At 39.5% G+C, this 26,332-nt stretch overlaps 1 protein-coding gene across 2 annotated transcripts in view; it reads left to right on the top strand.

Annotated features, from left to right (window-relative positions):
- SUCO (SUN domain containing ossification factor) overlaps positions 1 to 25,525 on the top strand; it is a 78,311-nt gene extending 52,786 nt beyond the window's left edge. For both annotated transcript variants that reach the window (XM_074960894.1, XM_074960893.1), the window contains 11 exons: positions 618 to 709; positions 2,397 to 2,462; positions 5,517 to 5,591; positions 8,773 to 8,875; positions 10,200 to 11,390; positions 12,617 to 12,704; positions 14,445 to 14,549; positions 18,446 to 18,600; positions 19,302 to 19,393; positions 22,939 to 22,994; positions 23,543 to 25,525. In XM_074960894.1, coding sequence (XP_074816995.1) covers positions 618 to 709; positions 2,397 to 2,462; positions 5,517 to 5,591; positions 8,773 to 8,875; positions 10,200 to 11,390; positions 12,617 to 12,704; positions 14,445 to 14,549; positions 18,446 to 18,600; positions 19,302 to 19,393; positions 22,939 to 22,994; positions 23,543 to 23,989 — 2,470 coding nt within the window. In that variant the 3' untranslated portion in view covers positions 23,990 to 25,525. The remainder of the gene's footprint in view (positions 1 to 617; positions 710 to 2,396; positions 2,463 to 5,516; positions 5,592 to 8,772; positions 8,876 to 10,199; positions 11,391 to 12,616; positions 12,705 to 14,444; positions 14,550 to 18,445; positions 18,601 to 19,301; positions 19,394 to 22,938; positions 22,995 to 23,542) is intronic.
- Positions 25,526 to 26,332: the final 807 nt, after the last annotated feature.

Genomic DNA, 26,332 nt, shown 5'->3' with positions numbered 1-26,332 from the left:
CCACAGCCCCTTACACCCCCTTAAAGTCTCCTTGTCTTTAGGATTTTCATTTTCCCAAGCTTTGAACCTGGGACCTCTGGCACTGTAAGCCAGAACCATACCCCATGGCCTTTGAGCTAGCCTTGAACATAAGGACAAGAAGCTAGAAGATGGTGTAGGAAAACAGGGAGCCAGTGGAGGGATTCAAAGATCAAATGGCATGGTCACTGTTGAGCCAAGAATGTGGTCTTAGAATCTGCATTTCGAATGGAAGTGGGGAAGAGGATGGTACTGTGTGCATCAGGGAGGCCAGAGGAGGAGGATGCAGTAATCAAGACTAAGGATAAGGGTCTGAATGAAAGTTCCAGCTGTGTAGATGTGGAAAAGGTCTTATTTTTTGGAAATGTTTTGGAGGAGTTAGCAGTAGGATTTGGTTCTAAATGCAACACTTGCAGAGTGCTAACAATTTATTTTTTGGAAGTGCGTTTGTTTCAAAGGAAGGGAGTTTGGTCAGCTTATGGAAGGTGTCAGTTTGCTGACTGGCTAACAAAGGACAAGCATTGCTTAGTTAATACGTATTTATGGCAGAAAGTACAGCAATTAGATCTTTGCACTCAGTTTTAATTAAATGTTTATAGGGTGTTTGGCACTAGTATGGTTGAAGAATATGAAGAAATTGCTGACTCCCAATACCAATCAGAACGACAAGAGCTGTTTGATGAAGACTATGGTAAGCAAACAGAAGTAACTGCTGCTTGTTAGTCATCAAACATACTTTCTGTACTTGGTGATTAGCTAATCACCTCTGTGCTGAATGTTTTATTCTGAAGTTAAGGATTATTTTAGTTATCTTCATCCTGAAAGTGATAAAATCTGCCGGAAAATTAGGAATATGCTAGAGGTTATAAGCTTATTACAGGGGTGGGTGGGTGAGGTACTGTGGCTTGTGATATGGTGGTCCCTTCTGGCCTTAGTCTATGAATCTGAGTAATGTGCCTGTTTTCAAGGGCTGTTAGAACATCCCATTAGGCCTTATACAACCTACCGTTCTTTGTTATAAACCTCTGCAAATTGTTCACTTGGGGGCACTACTATCTGAGTTGGTGAGAACTACAGTAGGCTGGCTGACCATATATACACCTCAGCCATCCTCCCCAGACCTGTCATATTGGATGTTGCGAGCATGCTTCTCCCTTCGTGAATCCTCAAGCCATCCTTCATCCACACACAGATTCACATGGTGACAGACATGCTCTGTCTTCAGGTGGTTACTGGCCCACCCTAAGCTGGCAACCATATTTCTGATTACCTCTGCGTCAGATGCAAGCCCTGGCTTCTTGCAGGACAGAGGGGAACAAAAGTGAGCTTAGTTTTTTGAAAGGAGGGGAGACACAGGAACGTAAATAAGAAAGATAGAACGGTGAGGGAAGGAAGACGCAAAGCTGGCCTTGCACATACAGTGAAGGCAATTAGACAAAGAAAATAAAAAGAATGTATTTGGAGTAAACATTGACTTTTCACTCAGCCTTGTGCTGAAGCATCCCGTTTTCATTCTTAAAGGGAAGAGAAGTGTAGAAGAAGTTTTGCTGGGCTGAGGAAGATAGAAAAGTGTGGGCATGCTTTCTCTTCCTACATCCCAGTTTCCAAAACACTCAGGGAGTACCTCCGGCTTCTTCATCCCCCTCCCCCATCAGAAATGTTTAAATTTTTCACTTTGAAAATCTAGTCACCTTATTTCATAGGAGTTACCTGCAAGAGCTTCCTTCTGAACCTGCAGAACTGCCTTAAAAAGTACTGTCTGTAGTTTATATAAAGGGGCTGCACCCCTCAACTGTCTCAGTTCCTTCTTGGTGGCTGCAGAGAGATAATGGAACTCCATCCTGTCATGTCTTCAGGCATAGGCATAGGCATTTCCTTAGCCTAGAATCCTAGATGAAGATTTATTATAAATCATTATAAATCACTAATGTACTATAAATAGCTTGCTCCAGTGTCCCCGGACACTCTCAGGCCCTGAGGCTTGCAAAGACTTCAAGAGTTGTTTCTCTTGCCTTGTAGTCAGCCCTGAAAGGGATGAGCCATGTTTTGTGCTTCCCGTGTCTTGTTGAAACCCATTTTTTAACCAAATTTGTGGTTTGCTGTGCCTTTATTCCCTGGGTTACAGGGGAGAGAGATCTGAGGTTCTAGACTCTTCTGGCTTCAGTGCCTACAACCTGATACTCCAGTGGGCTCATTGACAGTATCAATGTACTTTTAACCCTGATTTTCAATTTTAGTTTGTCCTAGATACTGTAGTTTTTTACTTTGTGAGACTCTTTGCATATAACTTCAACACTAGACCTTGAGGTGTATTTTCACTGTTCATAAGGCATGTAACTTTCTATTGTTGCAACAATATTTTCTTCCATTTTAAACAGATTATCCATTGGATTACAATACAGGGGAAGAAAAATCTTCAAAAAATCTCCTTGGCTCTGCTACTAGTGAGTATAATTGCATGTTTCTCAAACACTTTCATAATGCTGTCCAGTAATAAAATGGTTTATTTTACGTGAAAGTGAGATTCCACTTTATTGTGACACATTTATTTCATTGAATAATGGGAAAAATCATGCTTTTGTAATAATTCAGATTTAGGGCAAAATTTTCAAACTCCTAAATACCTTAGGAGCAGACTGAGACGAAGTGCCTAAGTCTCTTTTCTAAATAAGACTTAAACTCCTAAAATACTTAAAGCATTTTTGAAAATTTTACTTGGTCCTTTTCTCTTAGCATCAGAGCAATAAGCATGCTAACCTAAATAAGTGAAAAGTTAAATATGACTGTTTTTTAAAGTATTTACTGTTTTGTTAACAGTGCAGTAGAACCTTGATTATTGAGCACCTGGCCAAAGGGAAAGGATAGAGAAGCACTATACGTCTCTGAGCCAAAGTCTTTGTGCATAGCATAGCTTCTTTATCCGTTCTTAAACCAGTCTGCTTTTGAGGGAGCTGATGGCTCAGACACTTCTCACATTCTTCCTCTTTAACCAACTTCATTTAATCTTGGTGACTGTACCTAACCTTCTGAAAATAAGTGAGTTTTAGTGAACTAAGGTGACTAGTCATGGCACTACTTCAGTTTTAATGGGAGTCCTCGACTTCAACTGCATTATTTAAGATAGCACCAGTCATCAAGCCCGTCTAGAATAATTGTTGCCTCATTGAGCTTGTTCCTGTTTATCAATGCTAGTGATCTAGCTTTCGCATGCACAATGAATATTACTTCTGCATAGTGCTCAAACAGGTTAGTAGTCTTGTATCTGCATAGGCAAGCATTTTTTTAATCCCACACCGTACAAGTTTGTAATGTTTGCTTTCAGTTTTTCCTAGAGTATAGCTGTGGCTTAAGTATGAAAAGGTCATGGCCAGGAATGTTGCACAATATCTTAGTGGGAAGGAATAAATTCCCAAACAAACAGCAGTCTATTAATAAATGTTAAAGTGCCAGATATGTTGGGCTTTCAACTCAAAAAAGCAGCATGTTAGTTTCCCTGATGATGCCCCATTTATCCTTTTACCAGTTGTTAGTCTTGAGCTACCCATACCCAGAATAGTGTTGATAAAGTACTTTAAAATATGACGCTATATATGCAAATACAAGTGTATGTAACTTAATATGACCACAACTTTGATGGTGTGAGAAGTGCAGTGACTTTCTTTAATGGATGTCAAATAAATTTTTATAAAAACGACGAGTCCGATGGCACCTTAAAGACTAACAGATTTATTTGGGCATAAGCTTCCGTGGGTAAAAAACCCACTTCTTCAGATGCAACCGGACTCCTTGTTGTTTTTGTGGATACAGACTAACCCCCCCCCCCCCCCCCGATACTTGACACTATGTTTTTATAGTGTCTTTAGTATGCCAAAGTTTGTTTAGAAACCAGTGACTATATAGCCATTAAGCATTCATTAACTCTTACATTGCCTTGGCTAGTAGTCTGTTGTTGAGAGAGCCATTTGACCAGTACTCTGGGATAATCTGCATTCCTTTTTCGAAAACCTTTGTGAGGCTTGTGCTTGGGCAAATGTAAGAGGGACAAAAGCGGCCTCCATTTAGTCAATCTAGTACAATGCCATCTCTAATCTCAAGTAGTGAGGCTAATATCTATGTAATAGTAGAACCCCTAAGTTATATGAAGGGTAAGGAGGGAAACATCAGAAATCTGATTAGGGATTTGGATGATCTTAAGAGCTGTCTTGCAGTTTTTCTTGCCATATTGACCAATGCAGGTAGCTCTTGTGCCCTCACTCCTTCTCTTCTCATCATCTGAAAGATTCACAGAGCAGCTTCAGTTGTCTCTCTTTCCTGTGTCTTACCTGCAGCAAGGAATCTGATTCAGATTTCAGATCTGAGCTGACCTATGTTGGTTATGATCTCTTATAAGGCATTCAGAAACTACAGTGATAAGCATGGAATAAAAACCTAGAGGAACAGATAAAATTCATGGTGTTCAGGAGTGTAGCTCTCTTGAGCTTTTTAGACTGCAAAAGTACTGGTCTAATCAATGTTACCAAAACCCAAACACTTTTCAGTAATTCTGGTTCTGTAAAGATATCACTTGATAGGATGGGTAGGCAATCAGAGTAAAAAAAGAAATAGTTTTATTTATTTATTTTATTTATTGTTCTAGACTACTTGGGCCATTCATTTATGCTTTCACCTCAGGGAACTCTTTCCTTCTATCTCATCGAGGAGCTGAAAATGTTCTAGAGGACATTGAGGCATTGACAGTTGAGCTTAATCTACTGTTGACTCAGAGGACTGAATTTTTTTGAGTGCTAGAGGGATTTCCACCTGTCTTGTGCTAGAAGTACAAGATTCAAGAGTAGAAAACCAATTCAATATTAATATAGCAAAAATTCTCACCTGGAATTCTGCTTCTCTGAACTTTTCTGCAGTCTACAGTAGATCTCTTATCCATTGTGGACCTGTATTGAATCAAGAAATACAAAAAGATCTATAACCTTCCACCAGCTTTGATAGTTGCTTTCATGGAAAAAGTGAAGAACAATATTTCTCGGTTCAGATGGAAGAGGAACATTTTGCTTCAATTGTAGTAAGACCTTTACTGCCACCACCATGTGCAGGAAATATGTTAGCAGCATGTTGTTTCGGAAAAATTTTAATTGCCTTTTCTGCCAACATATTCTTGAAATAAAACATGTACATTTACAACTTCCTATTTTAAGTATGTTTGGAAGCCAGCACAAACCATTTAACTGAGAGCCCCACATGTAAAGATTTGGCATAATTTTGCAAAATAACCTGGAAACCTGTATTTGAAATTATGTCAGGCAGAAAACCCAACCTTTTTTTAGATGAGGAGACCCATAAGGAGGAAGTAGGAGGGAATAGATGACTTGTTTGGACTGGAGAAAAAAAAATTGATGGATCCAAAGTTAGTTTGTGCAAATGAATGGGTAGATAATAGTACAAATTTCTGTGAGGATTTTTCATCATGTCCTCTCTGATCAGTTGTGTTTTTTGTTCAGATGCCATTCTAAATATGGTGAATATTGCTGCTAATATGCTTGGAGCAAAAACTGAAGAGATTTCTGAAGCTGAAGGTAAATGTTTCCTTAGACGCATAATTTGTTAATTTATTAAAAGATACAGGATTTTAAACGTGTTGTAGATTCCTTGTTTCCCACCTTCATTTCTCCTAAGGACTTGGGTGATCTGAGTGCAGAGTAGTTCAAGAGTGGAAGGCACGTGTGCAATCACTTGGAATGCATGTGCCCCATGCACAGTCATCGGAAACTCTTCCCTCAGTGGTATCAGTCAAGGCACCTTGAGCACCCTCTGCCATCACAGCTGGGCCCTTTATACCAGCATATCTCGGAGACCCCTCACTTCCTTCTTACTGCCCGTGGTGGTTGTTAGAATTGCTTGGCTTGCCCTAGCAAATGCTCTGTGTGTTCATTGTAAATTCACTGGACAGTAAATAGTTTCTAGATTTATAGCTGATCAGTACTTCATAGTGTGGATACGATTAGTTACCTTCAGTTCCCAGTTTTGGGGTTTCCATTTCTCAGTACTGAGGGATGCCTCGGTCACCCGGCTTCAAACCCTGTATCTTTTGTGCTGGAGCTTAGCTGTCCTGAATCGGCAGTGAGTGCTTCGGTGTCAGTGCACTTCCTATTGTGCCCAAGACCCAGCACTGCTCACCCTCCCAAGTACCTAAAAAGAGGCATAAGACCACTAGACAGACCACTGAGAGAGGAAGGTCATCAGCACCAAATCCCCTAAGTATAGGGAATAGAGTACAGCTAAAACCTAAGCACTCCTCTGCTCTGGTACAGCTGAAACTGGCACCATTGACTCTGGTGCCAAGGCAGGTACCATCAAGTCCAGGACCCAAACGGCCCCTTCTACTTCTGCAGTACCACAATGACCTAAGACAATCTTGGTACTGATTAAGCCAGAGGTGGTTGTGGCAGTGAGAGATCTGCTGAGCCTATTGATACCAGTATCCACGGCAGTGCAGGAGACAGCGCTCCTGGTACTGGCAGATGGAGGGGTGCCAGTATCATTGGTGCATTACTCGGTACTGCAACAACCTCCTGTGCCTCAGACTTCCTACCATCAGTATGGTCAAAGGGGAAGCCTGCAGTGTTGACTTCTGTACATTCTTTGCCAACTCAGCACTGGTCTTCGACACCATCGTGAGCATCACCCCTCTTGGTTAGCAGAGGGTGATTCGCTGTCCTCTGAATGAGAGACTGGCTTCTTCTTTTCCTAACCTTGGAACCAGTCACTGTATTCCCCACCTAGGTGTTACTCTCCTGGGTTGCCTTTGAGATCCTCTGGGTGGAATGGGATTGAGCATCTGGCCAGGGAGTCACTGAGGCCCACTACCAGCTCAGTGGCCCTTCTGGAAACTGTGGGGATTCCCCCCAGTTTCTAGGTCTTACACAAGTTGTTCCTTCTCTGCGTACTTGCAGAGGCATGGGGAGTCGACTTGCAAGGAGCTGCCTGGTCCTCAGTCTGGTATTAGGCCTAGTACCAGGCAAGGCAGAGGCAGTTCACAAGGAGCTGTGGGCTTCTGCGAGTTTTGCAACTCAGGATTGCCAACTAACAATCTTTTGGAACATTATGATTTTAACATTTTGAGACTTCTTGTTTAAAGATTAAGGACATGTTCCTGGAGGATCCTAGACGTTCTCTTTAGTTGAGGGGAAATCCATACTGAGAAGTTTGCTGCAGGCTGGACTAGATGTTACAGACTTGGCTGCTAAGGTTGTTGTTTTTTTGTAGTTTCCATGCACAGGAGCTCTTGCCTGCAGTCCCTGGGGGTTTCCACATGAGGTCCAACAAACAATTCAAGACCTGCCCTTTGAAGGGTCCTCACTTTTTTAGAGCAGACAGACTTTAAGCTCCATGAGTGGAAAGATTCTGGAATTACTTTAAAGTCTTTGGGGTTGTATGCTCCTGTCCCACCCAGGAAACTTTCTCCAGCAGCAGACCCACCGTTACTCTGCTGCTGCTCATCAGGACATGCAAAGAGTGAAAAGTAGAGGTTATAGACATAGGCGGCTACGTTCTTTGGCTTCTACATCAATGCTTGCTCCATCTAGACACCCAGGGGTTGCTAAACAGGCATTTTGATGGGTGGCTCAAGGACGCCATACTAGTTTACAACTTCTTAGTGCTTGATCCCGGTCTACTTCAGACCAATGGGTCTTAAGTTCTGTGCAATTTATTTCTACCCCTCCCTCCCCCTCTCTCTTCAGGGACCACTCTCTCAAGGGTTTCCTCCTCCAGTAGGTTGTCTCCTTTGGGTGGGAGCCACAGAGGAGGCGCTGCAGTGTCTCACAGGGAAGGGGTTCTATTCCTGTTTTTCTAATCCTGAAAGCCAGGGGAGGTCTAATTTTAGACCTGCACCCTAACTCAACAGCTATCTCAAAGCTAAAGCTTTACATGGCCACCCTGGCTTCCGTTATTCCCTCCCTGGATCCTGCTATGCTGCCCTTGACTTAAGATGCCTACTCTCATGTGGCAATTTATCGAGATCACAGAAAATATCTGATTCATAATGAAGCACTCTCATTACCAGTTTACCATGTGGGTACTGCTGAGGGAAAATTTTCCAATGAGACTCTACAGCGTGTGCTCACACCAAGAGTGGAAGCAACATGTGCAACACATTTTGAACAACAGTTACAGAAGGTTAACTGTGTTTTCTCTCCTTTTCTGTGATATCTTCCCCCATAGTGCTGCCACCATAAACTCACCCTCCTGATTAGGGAAAAGATACGACTGTGATTTCTGTAACTATTCTTGATGGATTAAATAGCCTGGGGTTATGCATACCGGTCCAGATATCTTTGTTCTTTCCATGTCTAACTCTGCCTGATGTGGTCTTTAGCCTGTAGCTTTACACAACCTTAGTTATAGAGACTAAAATACTATCTTTCTTCTCCCCTCCTTCTCCATAGAAATACTTCAGCACATCTTTCATATGCAAAACCACACCAACAGGTGTCCAATTCATCTAAATGTAAACATTGAGATTCTGTATCTCGTTTGTTTAGTGTAGTTTGTTTGTTAATGCTACCAAATAAATGTTTATAGAGAAAATAAATATGCCTGGTTAATGAGAATTCAGATTTTTGAGTATGCTGTATTAACGTTTCCTGTTTTCTCACCCATTTTTATGCTTCCTTCCTGTTGACTTCTGTGGTATTCATGCAGCTCTCAGGAAGCTTCTTATACTAATTTGATTTGTGGTTCCATATACTTCAATAGGAAATAACAGTATGTCTGAAAATACCACTGTTGCTGCTGCTGCCACTGCCACTTCGACAGATGCACCAAAACTGCCTGAACCAACTCTTCTTCCTTCACCAGAGTAAGTGATTGTGTGTTAAATTTAGTGCTAATGAGGTAGAGCTTGGCCATGACTAGAAATCTTCTGCATCAGACTGCTAGACCTCAGCCCTCGTTTATACTAGAAAACCCAAATGTAGACACACTTGCATTGGTTGAAACCTTCTCTATACAGGTACTTGGGCTTGACTTTAACATACTTGAGATTCAGGTCTCTCATATTTGTTGATAGTTTTCAGAACGTAGTTACTGTGTTGCGATGGTCTTCACTGCGTGAAAGTATGTGTAAAGTGATTTTTCCAGGAAAAGCTAAATTACATCTTGCTTGACTCAATGAAACCATTGTATTGTACCTTTTTAAAACAGGAAGTCAAAGGTTCTGGGTCAAACTGGTTTTTGTGACCACTGAAACAGTTGAACAAAACCATACATAGGCTTTGTAAAACAATCTAATCACACAATGGACAATATTCTTAGGCAATATAAAATTTCTAAAAATTCAACCCAGAGAGAGTAGGCAACACATTGGACTAATTCTTTTTCTTCTTTTCTGGGCCCTGGGTTCATATCTTAACTTGTCACAAGTGAATTGCACTTCATAAATCTGTATCATGTTGGCTATTGTTGCAAATAAACTTGTCTATTTTGGAGGCTAGGAAGGCCATTGTTGAGGGTTTTTGGTTTTGAATGTTAAGGAATTTAACACTTCCTTGGCATATTGACACTACAGATCAGACCACGGGCAACTTATTCTTTCTCCATTAATTACAACAATCTGGAACTGAGTTCTGCTTTGGAACCAAGCCTGGAATTCTTCTCCTCCTCTTTCTTCACAGCCCTTAGTCAAGTTTCTTGGGATCTGATTTCTGCTCTGCCCTTATTGTTGCAGGGTACCTCTACTCAGTCCCATGTAGAACTGGCTCTAATAGGGAAGACTAGGTTCTATAGGTTCTGTGTAATCAATACTCTGTTCTATGGGTCTCTGGGTTTGAGGAACCAACCTAGAAAATATGTATCCTGATACATGAAAATAAATTTAGCAATCTCCAAATTGACATTTGTCCATGGTACAAAGCCACTATGTGATTTGGCACAGTTGTCAATTTTTGTTCAAGAGAAGCCTATGTCTGGGATAGTCAGGGATATTAAACCAAGTAGGATTGAGATGTATTGCTGAGATAAAGGAGTGATTTACTTAATTGGAATGGCTCCTGCTTACATTATTTCTGACATTTATTAACTGATATTAGTCTTTCCTGAGCATCACTTTCATGCATTCATTTTTTACAACTACCACCATATCCTACAAAGGTATATGCTGTGTTTATTTTAACTTCTGTTTGTAGGCTTGTAACTACAGAGATACCACAAATAGATAAGGAACAACTAGTCAAGGAACAATTAGTCCTGGAATTAACGAAGGAGAGCCCCATTGTTCAGCTAGTTCAAGAGTATGAAGAGGAGGCAAGTCAATCAACAGTGACCCTGCTGCCTAGTGATGAACAAGAGGAAGAAACACCAACATGGTTTGAATCTGAGACAGAAATCTATTGCTATGAGCTGGTGACGGTTTGTTGTATTTCTAGCTTTTCAGAATATCTATATAAGTGGTGTTCAGCTGCAGAAGCTGTTCATCGGCAACGTAGCAAAACTTCTGAGAGCAAGCAAGGGGATTACTCTGTTACCATTCAGCATTCACAGCCAGTTCCAACAGAATCTTTACATGTTTCAATAGATGAACCTCTGCCTGAGAAACTAGACAGTGACATTACAGGGAGAGCACCTGGATCTACTGTTGCAAGTGACTTAAGCAGTGTACTCCATGAGGATATCACTAACCAGACTATCGATTCTATTGAATTGGAACCCAGTCATCCTCAGACTGTCTCTCAATCTCTCCCTTTAGAAGTTACTTCTGAAATTAAGCCATTATCTACAATGGAGGTCTCCTTGGAGCCTACAAAACGTGAGGCAGCACAGTTAACTTCCCAGATAATTCCCCAAGAGGATACTGTTGAGATACATACTGAAACAGAAAAGAAAGCTGAGAGCTCTGGTTTTGAGAAACAGTCTGTGGTCTCTGAAACAAACGTTGTCAGTGAATTCAAGGAGATCAGCACAAGAGAGACCGATTCTGTCCAAATCCTCTCAAAACCTACAGAGACTGTACCACAGCCTGAATACACAATAGCTACAGTAGGCAATGATGTTGGGGAAGCAAAAGTGAGTGCTTCAGAAATGCAGAAGCAAGTATTGTCTCCTGTTGTAGAATCTTCTGCATCAACAGAAATAAAATATGATGAGCAAACAACTGAAGAAGCTTTTCTAGCTATTCCCGTTTCTGGTGGACAGCAGAGAATGGCTACAGACTTCTATGCTGAATTGCAGAATTCCACAGATCTAGGTTATACTAATGGAAATCTTGTTCATGGATCTAATCAAAAGGAGTCTGTGTTTATGAGACTCAATAATCGTATTAAAGCCCTGGAAGTAAACATGTCTCTCAGCAGCCGCTATCTAGAAGAACTTAGTCAAAGGTAAGACTCCTAATAAATTATGAAAATCTACCTTTATCATGTCTTAAAATTGTGTTTAACACGACACAGCCAATGATTAGAAAAATCTGTAGGCAACATGTATTTGAGTAACTGATCAGCAGTGTAAAGCTTTTTTTCAGACAATTGAGAAATAACTGACCATTAGCAGAAGCTGCCAAAAGTTTAGATTTCTATATCTGAATCTTTCCCTATGTATTTCAAGCTGCCACTGAATTTTATATTCTACTGCAGAATACACAGTGCTCCATTTTTAAGGAGTTTATGTATTGCCTGGGGATGTGCGCTAATCCTTCTGCAAGCCTTCCAGTGTAGGATCTGATTCTGCTGTCTCTTAAGTCACTTGCAGAAGCATCCAGGCCTATAGTAATTTCCCTTACTAAGTGCGACAATCTATGGTAATCTGTGGTGGCATGTAGTCCTTTTTTGGTTAATACAGTAATGTCAAACTCCTGTGTTTGTGTTTTTAAAAAGAGAAGGATAGGGAGGGGGAACACAACCTGCAGATTATAATGAAGTTAGTATAACTATTCAATAGTTATTTTTGATGCATGCATGGGAGTAAAGGTTGGTTAATCTTCTCGTTATACACTAATTACAGAATCGTTTCTTAATAAAGGCTATAGTTGTAAATGTTTGCATTTCTCCTATTTGCTGCTTCCTCAACACTGAAAGCTTTTTGCAGTGCATTCACCCTAATGTAGCTCCCATAACCATGCTTATCGACTCCAATCTTCTGGTTAGTGCTATTTAATGCTGCTTCCTGTGAGTCACTATTAATCAGCACCAACAGTAAGTAGCAGAAACACCTTCCCACTCCAAACGTTTCTGGCATACAACCCATTGCTAACTCTTTTAATATTAAAATAAATTCATAGCTAGTAAGGTCAAAAGGGACCATTATGATCATCTAGTCCGACCCCCTGCACAACGCAGGCCACAGAATCTCACCCACCCATTAAATAGGCTTTAATTTGGCTCCTAAACAGTGTTAAAAGTTATCTGAGAATTAAACGAGTAAAGACAGGAAAACAGCAGAGTTGTTCCAGAGGGTGGGAAACTTCAAAGGAGAGAGGTTTTCTCCCTAAAACTGGTTAGATTGTGGGAAGGGGAAGAGAGGAAGTTAGTACTAGGTGAATGGAGGAAGGTGCTGTGGTGACAATCTGTGAAATTGTAGTCTTTAATATGGAACCCAATTCATTTTATAGGTACCGAAAGCAAATGGAAGAAATGCAGAAGGCTTTCAATAAGACTATAGTCAAACTTCAGAACACTTCAAGAATAGCAGAAGAGCAGGTACGAACTGCTTCTGTTTAGAAGTAGGTGACGGTATATCTTAACCAAGAGATTCTCAAGAATGTGTAAAAGCTTACAAGGACAATGTCAGTATTTTAAAACTTTTTGTTTAGTGACTGTATTGAGCACAAATCTTCAGGAATAGTCATGTTTTGTTACTCTGAAACAGTTATGTAAAAGCTGCATATTTGATAAGGATTGCTTTTCTATTTAATGTCCTCCTGTTCTCCATTTTGTAATTAATTAAATTTTAGGTGATTTCCTTTTCTGTAAATGAATGGGAAGCTCAGACTCTTTTCCCTTCCATCTTAATTTCTTAAATTTACTTTTCGAGAAAAATAAATAACTGGTATAAGTAATCTGAAGGCGATGGATACAATTTTCCAGAAGGGCTTCCAAGTCCCATTTTCAAAAATCGTTTAAGCACTTCTGCTTCTAAATCACATAAGCATTTTTGAAAATTTTACCTTGTGTTTATACAGATCCATACCTGATCACTTGCTTCTTTTGAACTCTTATTTTCAACCCTTATAAATGTAGGTCACCCTACTTTGAATGAATTGACAGCTGCTGTGAGAGAGGTTTGCGGGGCTGGGAACCCCCTGTAGATAGTCATGCTTGCATAAGAGTTTCCATTCCAACTCCCTGCTTTCAGTAATTTAAAGCTTCTGAAACTTATTTGAGCTGAAATCTTCCAGACTAAGTCTTGGTCCAAAAGTGAAATTTCTTTTTAGAAAGTGTAAGCAAAAGTTTTGTTTGCTACACTGGTGCCTTCAGAAAGCACAATACTTTTTTTCATCCACCTTCCTTGTGTATACTGGGAAGTCATATGTATCAGCCACTTTAGACAAGGCTTTGCCTCAGACTTGTGGTGTTTCTGTTTTTTGTTTTTTTTTAACATATGTTGTACCTTCCTTAATGTATTTAGAGGGTGAAGATTGAAACTGCTTGAGCGTGCTTTAAATTGATTCAGTAATCTCCCTCCCCCAAATGTACTAAAGTAGTTTGCAGAGCAATTGGCAATGTAAGGTAATAGAAGCAATTCCAGACTTTAAACGCAAGGTTTTTTAAACATCCTGTTTCCACTAGGTCCTGAAACATTTTAAGCGTCATCTCATCAAAATATAGTTCTTGACAAGTGACTTATCAGGGATAGGATATTTATATTGCTATGGTAACTGTTGAAATTCAGGGGAAAAACTGTTCTAAACAACATATCACAAGTATTATTGCATTCAGACTTTCACTGGAAGTCTTCCAACTACTGCTATTTGAACACAACGTAAATCCCATTTAATGAACTTACCATAAGATACATTGGTTTCATTTTTGTTATGCACTTTACAGAAGGGAATAGTTAGAAATCATCATAGTGGGATGCATTGGTATTGTATTACAAAAGATTATTGGATGCAGTTAGGGCTCTTAGAACTGCTAAAGATTTTCAATAAAGCTTTTCATGCAGAAATCTGACACAGCTAAAATGTTGCTTTTACTCTGTTTCAGGTGCTGTGTAGAGAATAGCTTTCTGTATTATAGAATAAGATCTCCTAACTACTGTAAATGTTTTCTGTGTCTTTAGTCAGCATGTAAATGAATTTTTCATAAGCCTTTGGCTATGTAGTGTCTGTTGCTTTCGTGGATAAGATGGAATTATAATTTGATAAATAGTATGGTACGTGTTAGCAGAATCCCACATACTGAACTAAGTGGGGGTAAACCAACTTTTTTTAAACCCAGGATCAGCGGCAAACAGAAGCCATCCAACTGCTACAAGCACAGTTGACCAACATGACACAGCTGGTTTCCAATCTGTCAACAACTGTGGCTGAACTAAAACATGAGGTAATTAGAACTCAACAGTACGGCATGAGAGACTTGTATGAAATGTTTCTTGGATTGTTGGTGGCTGAGTCTTGCTGGGGTAAAACTTAATCTGCAAGGAGATGCAGGTAGCATTGCTTTCAACCCCCTTTGGCAGCCAGCCAAGTATTTAGTCATCAATGAGAGTTTTCTTGGCTGCAGCAGGACTGCTAATAAAAATAGCTGCTGAAATATGGGGACAAGGGGCTGCAGGAGTATAGAATGTAGTAATGGGTAGAAAATTTAAAGGCTCGAGTCAGATTGACCTAATACCTGGAGTTCATGCCTTAATAGTGAGGGCTTTTGGTCAAGTGAGGTGGAAAAGCAGCAGCAGCTCACTCTCTGATGCATGGTGCCTCCAACGAAACTAAAATGAGACTAGGCAGCTAATTAAATCTTTGTCTTGATGAATACCAACAGATTCAAAGAGAGAAAACAAAAGCAATTAAAAGCCATTTAATAAAAATGTCATAACTAAACTTAAAACCAACACTATCTATTAATTTTTGGTTATTGAGTATCAAGTCATTGATTTGCAGGATCAAAAGAATGAAAGGGACTTTCAGAAGTATGCGTGGTATTTCTTAAATCTGCATAGAGACAAGTGGAAAAGTGTTAGTTTACCTTTTCATCATAGTGCTGCTAAGGATAAACAAAAGACTAATGTTTCAGCTTCATGGTAAATGAACAAGAAGATAGAAGAAATAACCATTTCCTGTTGTTCTCCAGTCTTTGCCAAGAATTCAGGATTGTTAATTATTCTGTGGATTCCCATAAATTATAGTGTGGCAGAATTACTGAGCCACATATAAAGTTTCTGTAATGGACCAAGGCATATGCGGTCTGGCCTAATTGTCACAGCTGGGCTGAGGTCTGCCCACCAGGGGATGGTAGTCTCTGGACAGGAGCTGGAGGAATCGCAAGAGCCAGGTTCCATAAGCAAGGGTCAGGATCAGGCTGGGATCAAAGGCCAGAGATCAGAGGCAGTGCCATGTTAGCATAAAGAGGCAGGAATCAGGATCCGAGGCAGGCTGGAGTCAAAGATTGGAGATCAGAGATCAAGCAGTGTCAGGATATTGCAGCAGGCTGAAGTCTGTTGCCCAGATAACTTCCTGGGTCAACTCCTAGGGTTAAATAGGGGCAAATCAGAGGGCCACAGGGTTCTGTCACTGTGGATGTCTTGGGCTGCACTTCCTGCAGCACCTACTTTCAATAGTGCTCCCTGGCTGTGCCTCGTCATGGCCTCCCAGTGGAACTGTGGGATTACAACCCATTGCACGCTCCACAGATGCGGATTCTAGTCCTGGAGTACTTACAATGGCTTCTCTAGCAACTGGTATGCTTTACTAAACAATTAAGGCTGTGTGACATGACATGCAGCATAAAGACACAGTCAGATATGAAGCAGACCAACAATGTGTAAAGATGATGTGGAGTTTTATTTGCCTAACTAAGCTAAATGAAAATTCTCTAATATTCAGAAGTACTAAAGGAACATAATTCTAAATACTAACATGCTATTTCTCGATCAATGAATGTAGCTTTGTAGTTACCGCTAAAGAAAAATAAACAGTACAGAATGGTGTACCTTATAGTAAATACATATTGTGATCTTGAGTTGAAATTGTTGTTGCATTATTGTGTGAAATGTGTACATAGTCCACTGTGGAAATAATTTAAAAAAAAGAAAACTTAGAAAAAAATTACAAATTCACTTAAAAAGTAAGTAGCTCACATAAAGTGCAAGAGTGGAATTTTGTTTCTCCTGCAGTAATTGATGAAACTCAAGCACCTAAACCTTGCATGAGGAAAAGGTTGGTCTTTTGTTTCAGATGCTGGACTGGAACTTGAGAGATCTGGGTTTAATCTCCAGGCTTCCTGTGTATGACCTTGGTTAGATCGTGTCATCTGTTCTTCAATTCTCCATCTGTAAAATGGGAATGTTTTCTTCCACTTGTTCGTCTTGTGTATTTAGTTAGTAAAACAGTCTGTGCCTTGAGTTTACAGTGTGTATGCACAGTGCCTAGGACAATCTCAGTCAAGGTCACTTTGATATAATAGTAAACAATAAAGCAGGGAATGCAACTCCTTGCACTGTTTAGGTGTTGGGGTGTCATAATTTATCAGTTAACAGGTCCAAAAATACATGCTTTTTGAAGGAAAAAGTTGAAATTCCATGGAACACCCCTCAAAGATATTTAATATTAGCAGTCTTCAAGGGCCATATTGCCACAGCTGTGGTCAGCAGAGGCACTTGAGCAGGATCCCTGTTAAAAGAGTGGGAAAGGTGGGCAGGGCATTCTGTGAAGGCTTCAAGATACTGGAACTTGCTTCAATCCCCAGGGTCCAAAATAGCTTGAGATTGGTGAATTTCTGAACATGCTGCCAAACACATCTTTTAAGGTGTTTGGAAAGGGTTGGGAGTGTTTCCAACAACAATAAAGGAATAGAAAGGAGTTTCTGTAAGTGGCTGGCTGGCAGTGTTCCTGTTAAAATGATTACTTTAATGCATTTGGGGTTTTATTGTATCAGGGCGTCTAGAGCCTTGGATAGGCATCTTTTATATTTTAAATCTAAAGAAATGTAATTTAAAATAAAATGCATACTGCTTTTTTCTGATTAGCTGACGACATTTGGCCTTATGTTGTTGTACATTCACTTGGTTGGGAATTGTGAAATAGCTTATTGTGCTTTTTAATATAATATGAACGGCTTAGCACAAAACTCTAAACCATTTTAAAAATAAACATGGAAAGTGTAGCTAGAGCTCCCCCCCACCCCCCCAAAAAATAGCTGGAATAATTCCCCTTTGAAAGTTACTTTGATTGTAAAGTAATGCCCTTGGATTTCAGTTTTTTGCTACAATAATAGCAAGCTTAATAAAGTTTGTCAGCCAGTGATCTTCAGAATCAAGCACTATTTATAATGTGTATACATTTAAAAAAAAAAATCCTCCCACGTAGATGAGGCGTGGTAAGGGACATGTCCCTTCAAAGTAGATGAGTGACCTTTTAAGAGATCAGCTTTATATAAAATAAGATTAACCAGGTTCCATGGAGTAGAACAGTTTTTCTTCAGAGAAGATAGTTTCTTATTAAAAATGTTCTTACGTGTGTATCTGAAACCTAAAGTAAGATATTTTTATATGCTCTTCATTGGAGAAACTATAACTCCATCTGTTTAGAAATCACCTAACTTACTGTGAGTTCCAGCACAATTTGAAAAATAAGCATTTGTTTAACAGAAATGTACTCATTTTCTATACTAATGAGAAGTCATTGTAATCCAGGCAGTGTACTCGCATATCTCTTCAAAGTTGTAATAAAATTCAGAAGCACATAAGAGCAGCCATACTGGGTCAGACCAAAGATCTATCTAGCCCAGTAGTCTGTCTTCCGACAGTGGCAAATGCCAGGTGCCCCAGAGGGAATGAACAGAACAGGTATTTATCAAGCGATCCATCCCCTGTTGCCCATTCCTAGCTTCTGGCAAACCCTAACCCTAAGGCCATGTATGACTGTGAACGTGTTTGAACATTTCTTTAATGCAGCTGAACTTTTATCTGATCTTAATGCTGTAAAACGTCCTTTGAAAATGCTGGGTATACTGGCTTTAATAGCTGTCAAACTTCACTGGCAGATACACTTGCAGCATATTAAATGCCGGGACTTGACCTGTTGGCTATGTAGCAGACTGCTTAACTTTGAGAAATAGATATTATGAAGTGAAACAGTGAAAAATCCCTAGAGTTGATTTGAAAACTGATCTATTCATTGAAGTTTACATGAAGCTGAACATGTTCGGCTTCAGCTGCTAGCTCCATTGTATTTAAACTCCTCTTTGGATTTTTTTATTTTTAAAATCCAATTATTTTTCAGGTGTCTGACCGACAAAGCTATCTTGTGATTTCTTTGGTTCTCTGTGTCATCCTGGGTTTGATGCTTTGTATGCAGCGTTGCAGAAATACATCTCAATTCAATGAAGATTACGTCTCAAAAATCCCCAAAAGTAATCACTACCCAAGCCCCAAAAGGTAATATCTCTGACATTTTAATCAGTTCTTACAACTTTATATTTACAGTTTTTATCTAGCATTTGATAGTTGCTCGCTTATTCTATTTCCATCCAGTTGAATTGTTTGTCAATTTTAATTATACCAGTCTGTGCTTTTCTGTAAGTTCAGAAGTTTGGGTTCTGATAAGCAAAAGACATACCCTTTAACATCTAGACTTCTATAGAAGAATAGTTCCTGTGAAGGAGTTTGGAGAAAGTAGTGCCTTTTATTTGCGAAAGGGTCTAACATCACTAATGTAGGAATGGGATCAGATCCTGGCTGTGAAGAGAGAACACTGCATCTCACTCTCCAGTAGCTTTCTTTGGCCATCAGGAGGAGCACCACTGGCAAGGTCCAGAGCAGTTTTGAGAAACCTTGCCATGGGGAAGGCTTGCTGCAGAGTGAAGGTGTAACGCTGACAGAGCCTGGTCATCTGCGGGTGGGATCGAACCTGGGACCTCTGGAGCTAAATGCATGAGCTAAAAGTCACATGGCCCTTAGATAAGGCTGTAGAGCTGACTCATTGATCTCTCTCTCGTCTCAGTGCCATGAGATGGGGCAGAGCACCACACCCAGGAGGTGTGTGGGTTACAAAACTATAAAGAGTGGTAATGGGGGAAGTAAGTATCTCCCAAGAGTACTCTGGGAAATGGAACTTTATTGTGTTTTTGTCATTACAGGTGTTTTTCCTCCTATGATGATATGAATCTAAAAAGAAGAACTTCTTTTCCACTTGTCAGGTCCCAGTCTTTTCAGCTAACTAGCAAAGAAGGTATGTTTCATGTACGGCTAATTCTTCCTAGTGGTGGTTGTAAAGTCTGTATCATATGAGTTATGTATTGTAGATGTATGATCATGTAGTTTGTAAACCAATTTCAAAAAAGGTAATCCAGAAGCACTCTACTTGTAGGCTACTGAAGTCTATAACTGTGTACATTGGGAAATAGTGAATTGAAGTAGTTCAGTGGGTAATGTGGTTTTTTTTTATAGTCTCTAAAACAGAAATGTATAAAAGTTCTGAGTTCAGCGCAAAAAATCAAAATCGTTTAGGGTTACTACAGTGGAATTAACAAAAGCTTTCATGGGGTGTGGGAATCCTAGAACATTTTACAAACTTAAACAAAATGCCAACTATACACAGTCAGCCACATCAAGAGTAAGAGCACTTTATTTTAATATTTTAAAAGCAAACAGTAATGCTAAACTATTTAGGAAAGAAGAGGAGAATAGCAAACCATTGAAACTGCAGGGAAACTTTAGGTGGGCAAGATATAATAAAGCTGGAATTTGGTTAAGACACAGGGTCTAACACTCCTTACAGAAATACTTTGATATCAATAAAGATAAATAGGCAGGACTTTGGTTTTAATGTCTCCTCCACCATTGTACATTTGGGGCATTAGTTCAAAACTGACTGAGCACATGCGCCACTTGAAGCCACGAGCACAGTAATCACTTGGCCTGACCTTGTTTAGCTAGAAATTGGAGGTCAGAGTGCTATGTGATACTACTGCACCATATGCTCACTTTAATATAACACTCCTCAGCAAGCCAAAAAATTTTAACTCCTTAATCTTGGAACTTTTAAAAAGAAATACAAGGAATGCTGTATGCTTTACTTAAAAAAAAAAAAAGAGAGAGAGAGAAACCTTTTTGGCATGAGTTACACAGCTGAATTTGGAGTTTCAGAAGTAGACAAGCCTATTCTTTAAGAAAGTCATGAAAATTTTTTTTTCTGTAAACCCTGAAATATAATACTTAAGTTTTTGCTGCTCTAGATTAACATTGAGTTGGATTTCCATTTTTTGGGTAGCGAGTGGATACTCTGATACCAGACTAGATTAAAAAAAAATTCTCATTTGTCTTGTTTTTTTTCTATATCAGCATAGATGTTGGCCAGCAACTATATTTCCAGTCTTTTTTTTTAATCCCCCATTTTAGTCCACATGAACCTATGTGGAAACTACTTCCTGCTTCAGGAACAGAGTTTCAGAAGAGAAAAGAGTAAATCAGGAGAGTCCAGTTGGCGATCACCAAGCCTTGAGAACAATCAAGTGGGGGTAGAAATCAGTCATTTTAGGGCTGAATTCTTACTCTAAATTAAATGGAGAGCACTTTTATATTTGGGAGTCTTAAGAAACTGGGTTCATTTTAGAATAGTTTTGTCAACATTGAATAAACAAATTGCGGTTCAAAGAATATTGCCAAATATTTTTCAATGAAATGAGGGCACAGAATATGTAAACTGAACTCCTATTTAAAACCTGTGTATAATTATAGACTTAACTTGAATTTGAGTATTGTTATACCTGGTGGAAGCTTAATTTTTTTCTCAAAGTTCAAGATTTTCTGAAATGTGAGCCTAAATTTAAGCTCCTAAATAAGTGAGCACACAGCAGCTCCCATTCAATCCATACGTCATCAGAAATGTGCACTTACAGTACCCCATGCTCTGCAAAGAATGTGTGTTTGTTAAATCAGGCATCTGGTTGAGTTTATATAAACTGGGGGATACTAAATTCAAAAAAGTAATGTTCTGAGAGATTGCTGTTGATTGATGTTAAAATAATCTCTTGGTGTTTCTAGCAAACTTGAACTCCCTTTATCCGTGGCTATGCTAGCTAGACTTTTAGTCTGTTATACAGTAATGTATACATAAAAAAGTATTTATTTTTTAATTCTTTTGGAGGTCCTTGATGACACTAAGTATACATTTACAACCCCCTCCATTACTCCCAACCAGCAATGGCCAAGCAAAAATATTGTAAACATATTTTATTTGATACGTTCAAAAATATAATACTAAATACCAAGAAGACTGCCATAGTTAGATTTACACTTCATATCTTGTAAATTTGGGGTCACTGTCTTTAAGGGGTTAACATCATCTGTACCTAGCTGTGGAATCTGCTGGTAAGTTGTGCTATTTTTGGAGGATCGCTTCCCCAGACCATGTATCTTCACTCTAGCACTTCTAAAGTCGGGGGAATTAGCCCAGAACTAAGCCATATTTTGCTAAGAGGAACTCTGAAAGGAAAAATCTGAGTCTGATAGAATGTTGACCTTAACTTTAATTTACACTTGTCAGTATCCACAACTCTCTATGCACTGGTATGTTTACAGTTTGTGTGTGTGAGAGATCTGAAAAAAATCCAATATGAAATTTAGCATTCTATAATACGTTGATTTGTAACAACCCTGAAGGAGTTTAGGTTCCAGAAACATTTCCCTCAACATTTTGGGTGCCCAGCTTGAGACCATTTAAAAAAGATCATAACTCTCTCTGACAGTGAACACCTGTCTTAAGGTGGCACAAGCTGAGCAACCAAAATATTAAGGCATCCAAATTCACTAGTGACTTTGCCTCTTTCACAGATAAAATCTTTTTTCCAGCTTTCATGTTAAAGGAAAATTGAATCCAATTTCCTCAGGTCAGCACCCAGCTAAAATAAATGAAGTGCTGCTAATCGCCAGTTAACCAAGAAGTTATGCTTTTTTTTGCCACATGAGATTTTTTTCTACCTGTGAGCCAAAAGAAACCACGCAAACAAAAGTGAGAGTGAATTTCAAAAGTGTAGTTATGGAGACCAGCTAATGCCCAAATTACTTTCTTTACTAATATCCTCCATGTTTGGTGGGGTAAACCTTTGTGCTTGGAAGCATGACTATGAAAATATTGAAGGCATGGTACGCTGCTGTCGTGTCAGTCTGTTTCTTACAGCCCTAGGTACACATTGTGATGCCTCCAATTATATCCTGCGGTAGACAGGCTTTCTGTGATATAGCCTTTTCCAAAATATTTCTGCAGAAGAATCTTTAGTTATATGGTCTTTCAGCACAAGCAAGTTTGTTTAATCCTGAGCTTGTTAGGAGGATGATCAGTGAACTTCTAAGGAGAATTGTACAAGGCCAGAAAAAAGCACTTTTTTATTTAATAAGGAAATACTTAAATCTGCCCCAAATACAGGGTCCTTGAACACTCCCCTCTCTTCCCTCTGAAAATGTATTTTGCAAATCTTGCCTATGGTCTAATCCCTCAAATGAGATCTGCAGTTGCAAAATGATATAATTGGGTAGAAATTAGCTACTCTGGAGATAGAACTTTATACTGAACATTGTGATGAGTTTACTTTCCATGCACATGCATCCTGTTAATATCTAATAGGAGCTTAAGATGTCTGCATGGAAAGCAGACTAATAGTCCTGGGGGGGGGGGGGGAATGAAATATCCTGTGTAGTTTCATGGTTTTAGAAATTGTCTGTGGTTTCAATTACATTTTTATTGTCCTTTCATATGTATCCTTTCTTTTCTTACAGTGGATCCAGATGACTTCTACATTGTAGAACCGCTAAAGTTTTCACCAGAAAAAAAGGTACAGTAGCTTCCTTCCGGTTTCTGCAAGGGGAAAAAGTGTTTTGAAAACACGACCAGTAGATGGTGCTTTTGTCAGTCACTTCTCTACAACCAGTCTTGAAAGAATTAGGTTTTTATTGGTAAATGTCAGTAAATGCTGACTTCACCGTACACACACACAAGCTGATGATAAACATTTACATCAGTGATGATAAAAATTTACAGATAGGGACAGTAAGAAAAATGCTGCCTGAGAACTTTAGTTTGATTTAAAGATATTTACTGTTGTGTATTTTGCCATGTGATGTTGATAATTTAACGGTTAAAACTTTTTAACTTTTTGAATTTCAGCATCTACAATCATTAAATAATTCTAACCCCTCCCCACAATTTCCTGCAACTGTGAAAATTTAAATAAAAATTAAAAACTGCTTAAAAATAAACATCAGTGTTATCTATCAGTTACAAGAGTTCTGCCCAGCCTATGTATGACCTACCAGTATTCATACTGGGTATTATTTCCTGTTTGCGTTGCACAATCTAATTGTTTCCTTTTTTCTGCTTTAGAAGAAACGTTGCAAATTTAAAAGTGAAAAGATTGAGACTATCAAACCAGCATCAGAGCCTCTGCAGCCATTAGCCAATGGGGAAATAAAAGGAAGGAAACCCTTTACGAACCAGAGAGATTTCTCGAATATTGGAGAGGTATATCACTCCTCATATAAGGGTCCTCCATCTGAAGGAAGCTCCGAAACCTCATCGCAATCTGAGGAATCCTATTTTTGTGGCATTTCAGCATGCACAAGTCTGTGCAATGGACAGACGCAAAAGACAAAAACGGAGAAGAGGGCTTTAAAACGAAGGCAGTCTAAAGTTCCAGACCAAGGGAAGTTCATAAAAACTCTAATACAGACTAAGACGGGGTCAATGCCAAGCCTGCATGACATAATCAAAGGAAACAAGGATATAACAGTAGGAACACTTGGTGTCACAGCTGTTTCTGGACAAATCTAAAACTAGTCGAACTTCTCATACAGGAGAGTTTTTGTTCATCTGAGAACAGTCTGTTGTATCTTGTGGGAGAGTGGTGAGAGAAGAGATGAGCTAACTGGAAAGTATTCAGAAATTATGGTTTCTGCCTTTTTTAAATAGATGGGATTGTGTCAATCTTGGTTATGAGTTTCAGCTTTACAAGGCTGAAGACTTTCTATGTGGACAGCTTGGGGGTGGGAGGGATCATTTTATAAAGCTTTTTTCACAATTACTGGGGCAAAGATTGTTGAAGCCCAGTTTGTTGGGTGGAATAGGATAAAAGCTTAATCCTCTTCCTTTAGCTTTGTTCCTACTTCTTGCACCTTCCCGTATTTATGTGCCTTTTGTCTATTTATAATGCCACTGGAAGAGGGAGAAAGATAAAATTGTCATTTGATTTCTTTTGTAACCTCTCTTTTTTGAGGATGCAACACTACAGTGCTGTAAGAGGACTTGTTGGCGTTCAGCTGGACTCAGTAATGTGGGCTGGATACTGTAGAAATACTAACATGGTAGACTTGTTGATTAGATCTCCATTTTGAAAACTCACTTAGGGAAAATACCTTGTTAGAAGGAATTGTAATGCCATTAATTGCATTTGTAATCAATTTCAGATGTGTATTTTATTTAGATGCGTTACATTAGTGACCGCTGTACAGTAACACTCACTGTATGTGACGGATCTCCTACTGACAAACATGCCTTTGTTTCCCAGACTGACTTTCGGAATTCTCTGTTACGATATTTAACCAAAAAGGATCGATGCTTTATTTTGGTCACTCTGTTTTCTGTTCTAAGAATTTGGAGACTGGGGACTATCTACAAGGAGAAATGTAAGGGTGACTCGGTACAACTGAATATATCACTATCCTAACCAGTGCTGGGTACAAGTTCACATGACAAATGAAAGTGAGTTTGCCAAGCCTTGAAGTCTAACAGCTCAAGTCTATTTAAAAGTGGATATTTCCATAAAGTTTGCTTTTGTATTGGCTAACACATGTGCAGTGTGTGTATGTTTGTTACTTTCATATCTGAGTGTGTTTTATTTTGACCATGAGTGTATATTTGGATAAAATGGAATGTGTGACTGCATAAAACGTTGTGAATGTGTAGCTGAGTGAATGGGACAAAAGGTTATTCCCTTTTGAGAGGTGTTAAAGGTTCATGTTGTAAAACTAAGTTAACTTATTAAGCACTTTCAGTGGTACCCTTTTTAAAACAGATCGAATGCCTTTTCTGGGTATTGTATGTAATGTGACTTATTTAAAGCCTTTGTTTTTGCTGCTTTCATGTTAGTTTATAAATAAGATGATGGACTTTTAGAGTCGGTCTGCACAATTAGTCATTCAGCACACATGGATCTGATTTATAGAACATGTTATCAGAAAGGGCTCCAAACAAGAATGAAGAAAAAATGTTTATACTATCTGAGTGCAGCATACAACATTGTGGAACAAGAATATGTAACTACAGAGCTGTAGTGCCATTAGAAACTGTGAATTTCCAAATAAATCTGAACACTTGTCTTATAAATTTAGTGGCATTTCTTTTCTTTTATAAATCACATGTTAATGGGTTGAAGCTCAAACTCATGAAGCAGTGTGGCTTAGTTCATAGGGCACTGGACTGGGCACTAGACTGGTTCTTCTTCGAGTGCTTGCTCGTGTCGATTCTATTTTAGGTGCATGTGCGTCCACGTGCACAGTTGTCGGAGACTTTTGCCTGAGCGGTATCCGTAGGTGCCACACTCATGCGTCGGTATATTACGTGCCACCGACCCTACGCCCTCTCAGTTCCTTCTTACCGCCCGTGATAGTGGGTTGGAATGCCTTGTCTTGCCTTTAGCAAGAGCGTTAGCAGTTCTTCATAGTCTTTTGTTCTACCTAATCTGTACATAGCTCATAGTAGTCAGAGGAGGAACATACACTGCATGCCTTGGACGTTAAGAGGGCGCTAGCTTTCTACATCAACAGGGCCAAGCCCTTCTGTAAGTCTACGTAATTGTTCATCGCGGTGGCTGACCGGATGAAAGGGCACCCCGTATCCACCCAGAGAATTTCTTCTTGGATCACTGCCTGCATGTGCCACTCCCAACAATTCTCACCACCCACTCAACCAGTGTGCAGGCCTCTTCGGCAACTTTTCTGGCCCAGGTGCCTATCCAGGACATCTGCAGGGCTGCCAGCTGGTCGTCTGTCGATGCATTTATGTCCCACTACGTGCTTACCAAGCAGGCCCGGGCCGATTCTGGCTTTAGCAGGGCAGTACTGCAAGCCACGAAACTGTGAACTCCGAGCCCGCCTCCATAGATACTGCATGTGAGTC

This window comes from Natator depressus, chromosome 8, assembly GCF_965152275.1.
Source record: "Natator depressus isolate rNatDep1 chromosome 8, rNatDep2.hap1, whole genome shotgun sequence".
In the NCBI taxonomy this organism is placed as follows: Eukaryota; Metazoa; Chordata; order Testudines; family Cheloniidae; genus Natator; species Natator depressus.
This window is presented reverse-complemented; position numbering and strand designations above follow the sequence as displayed.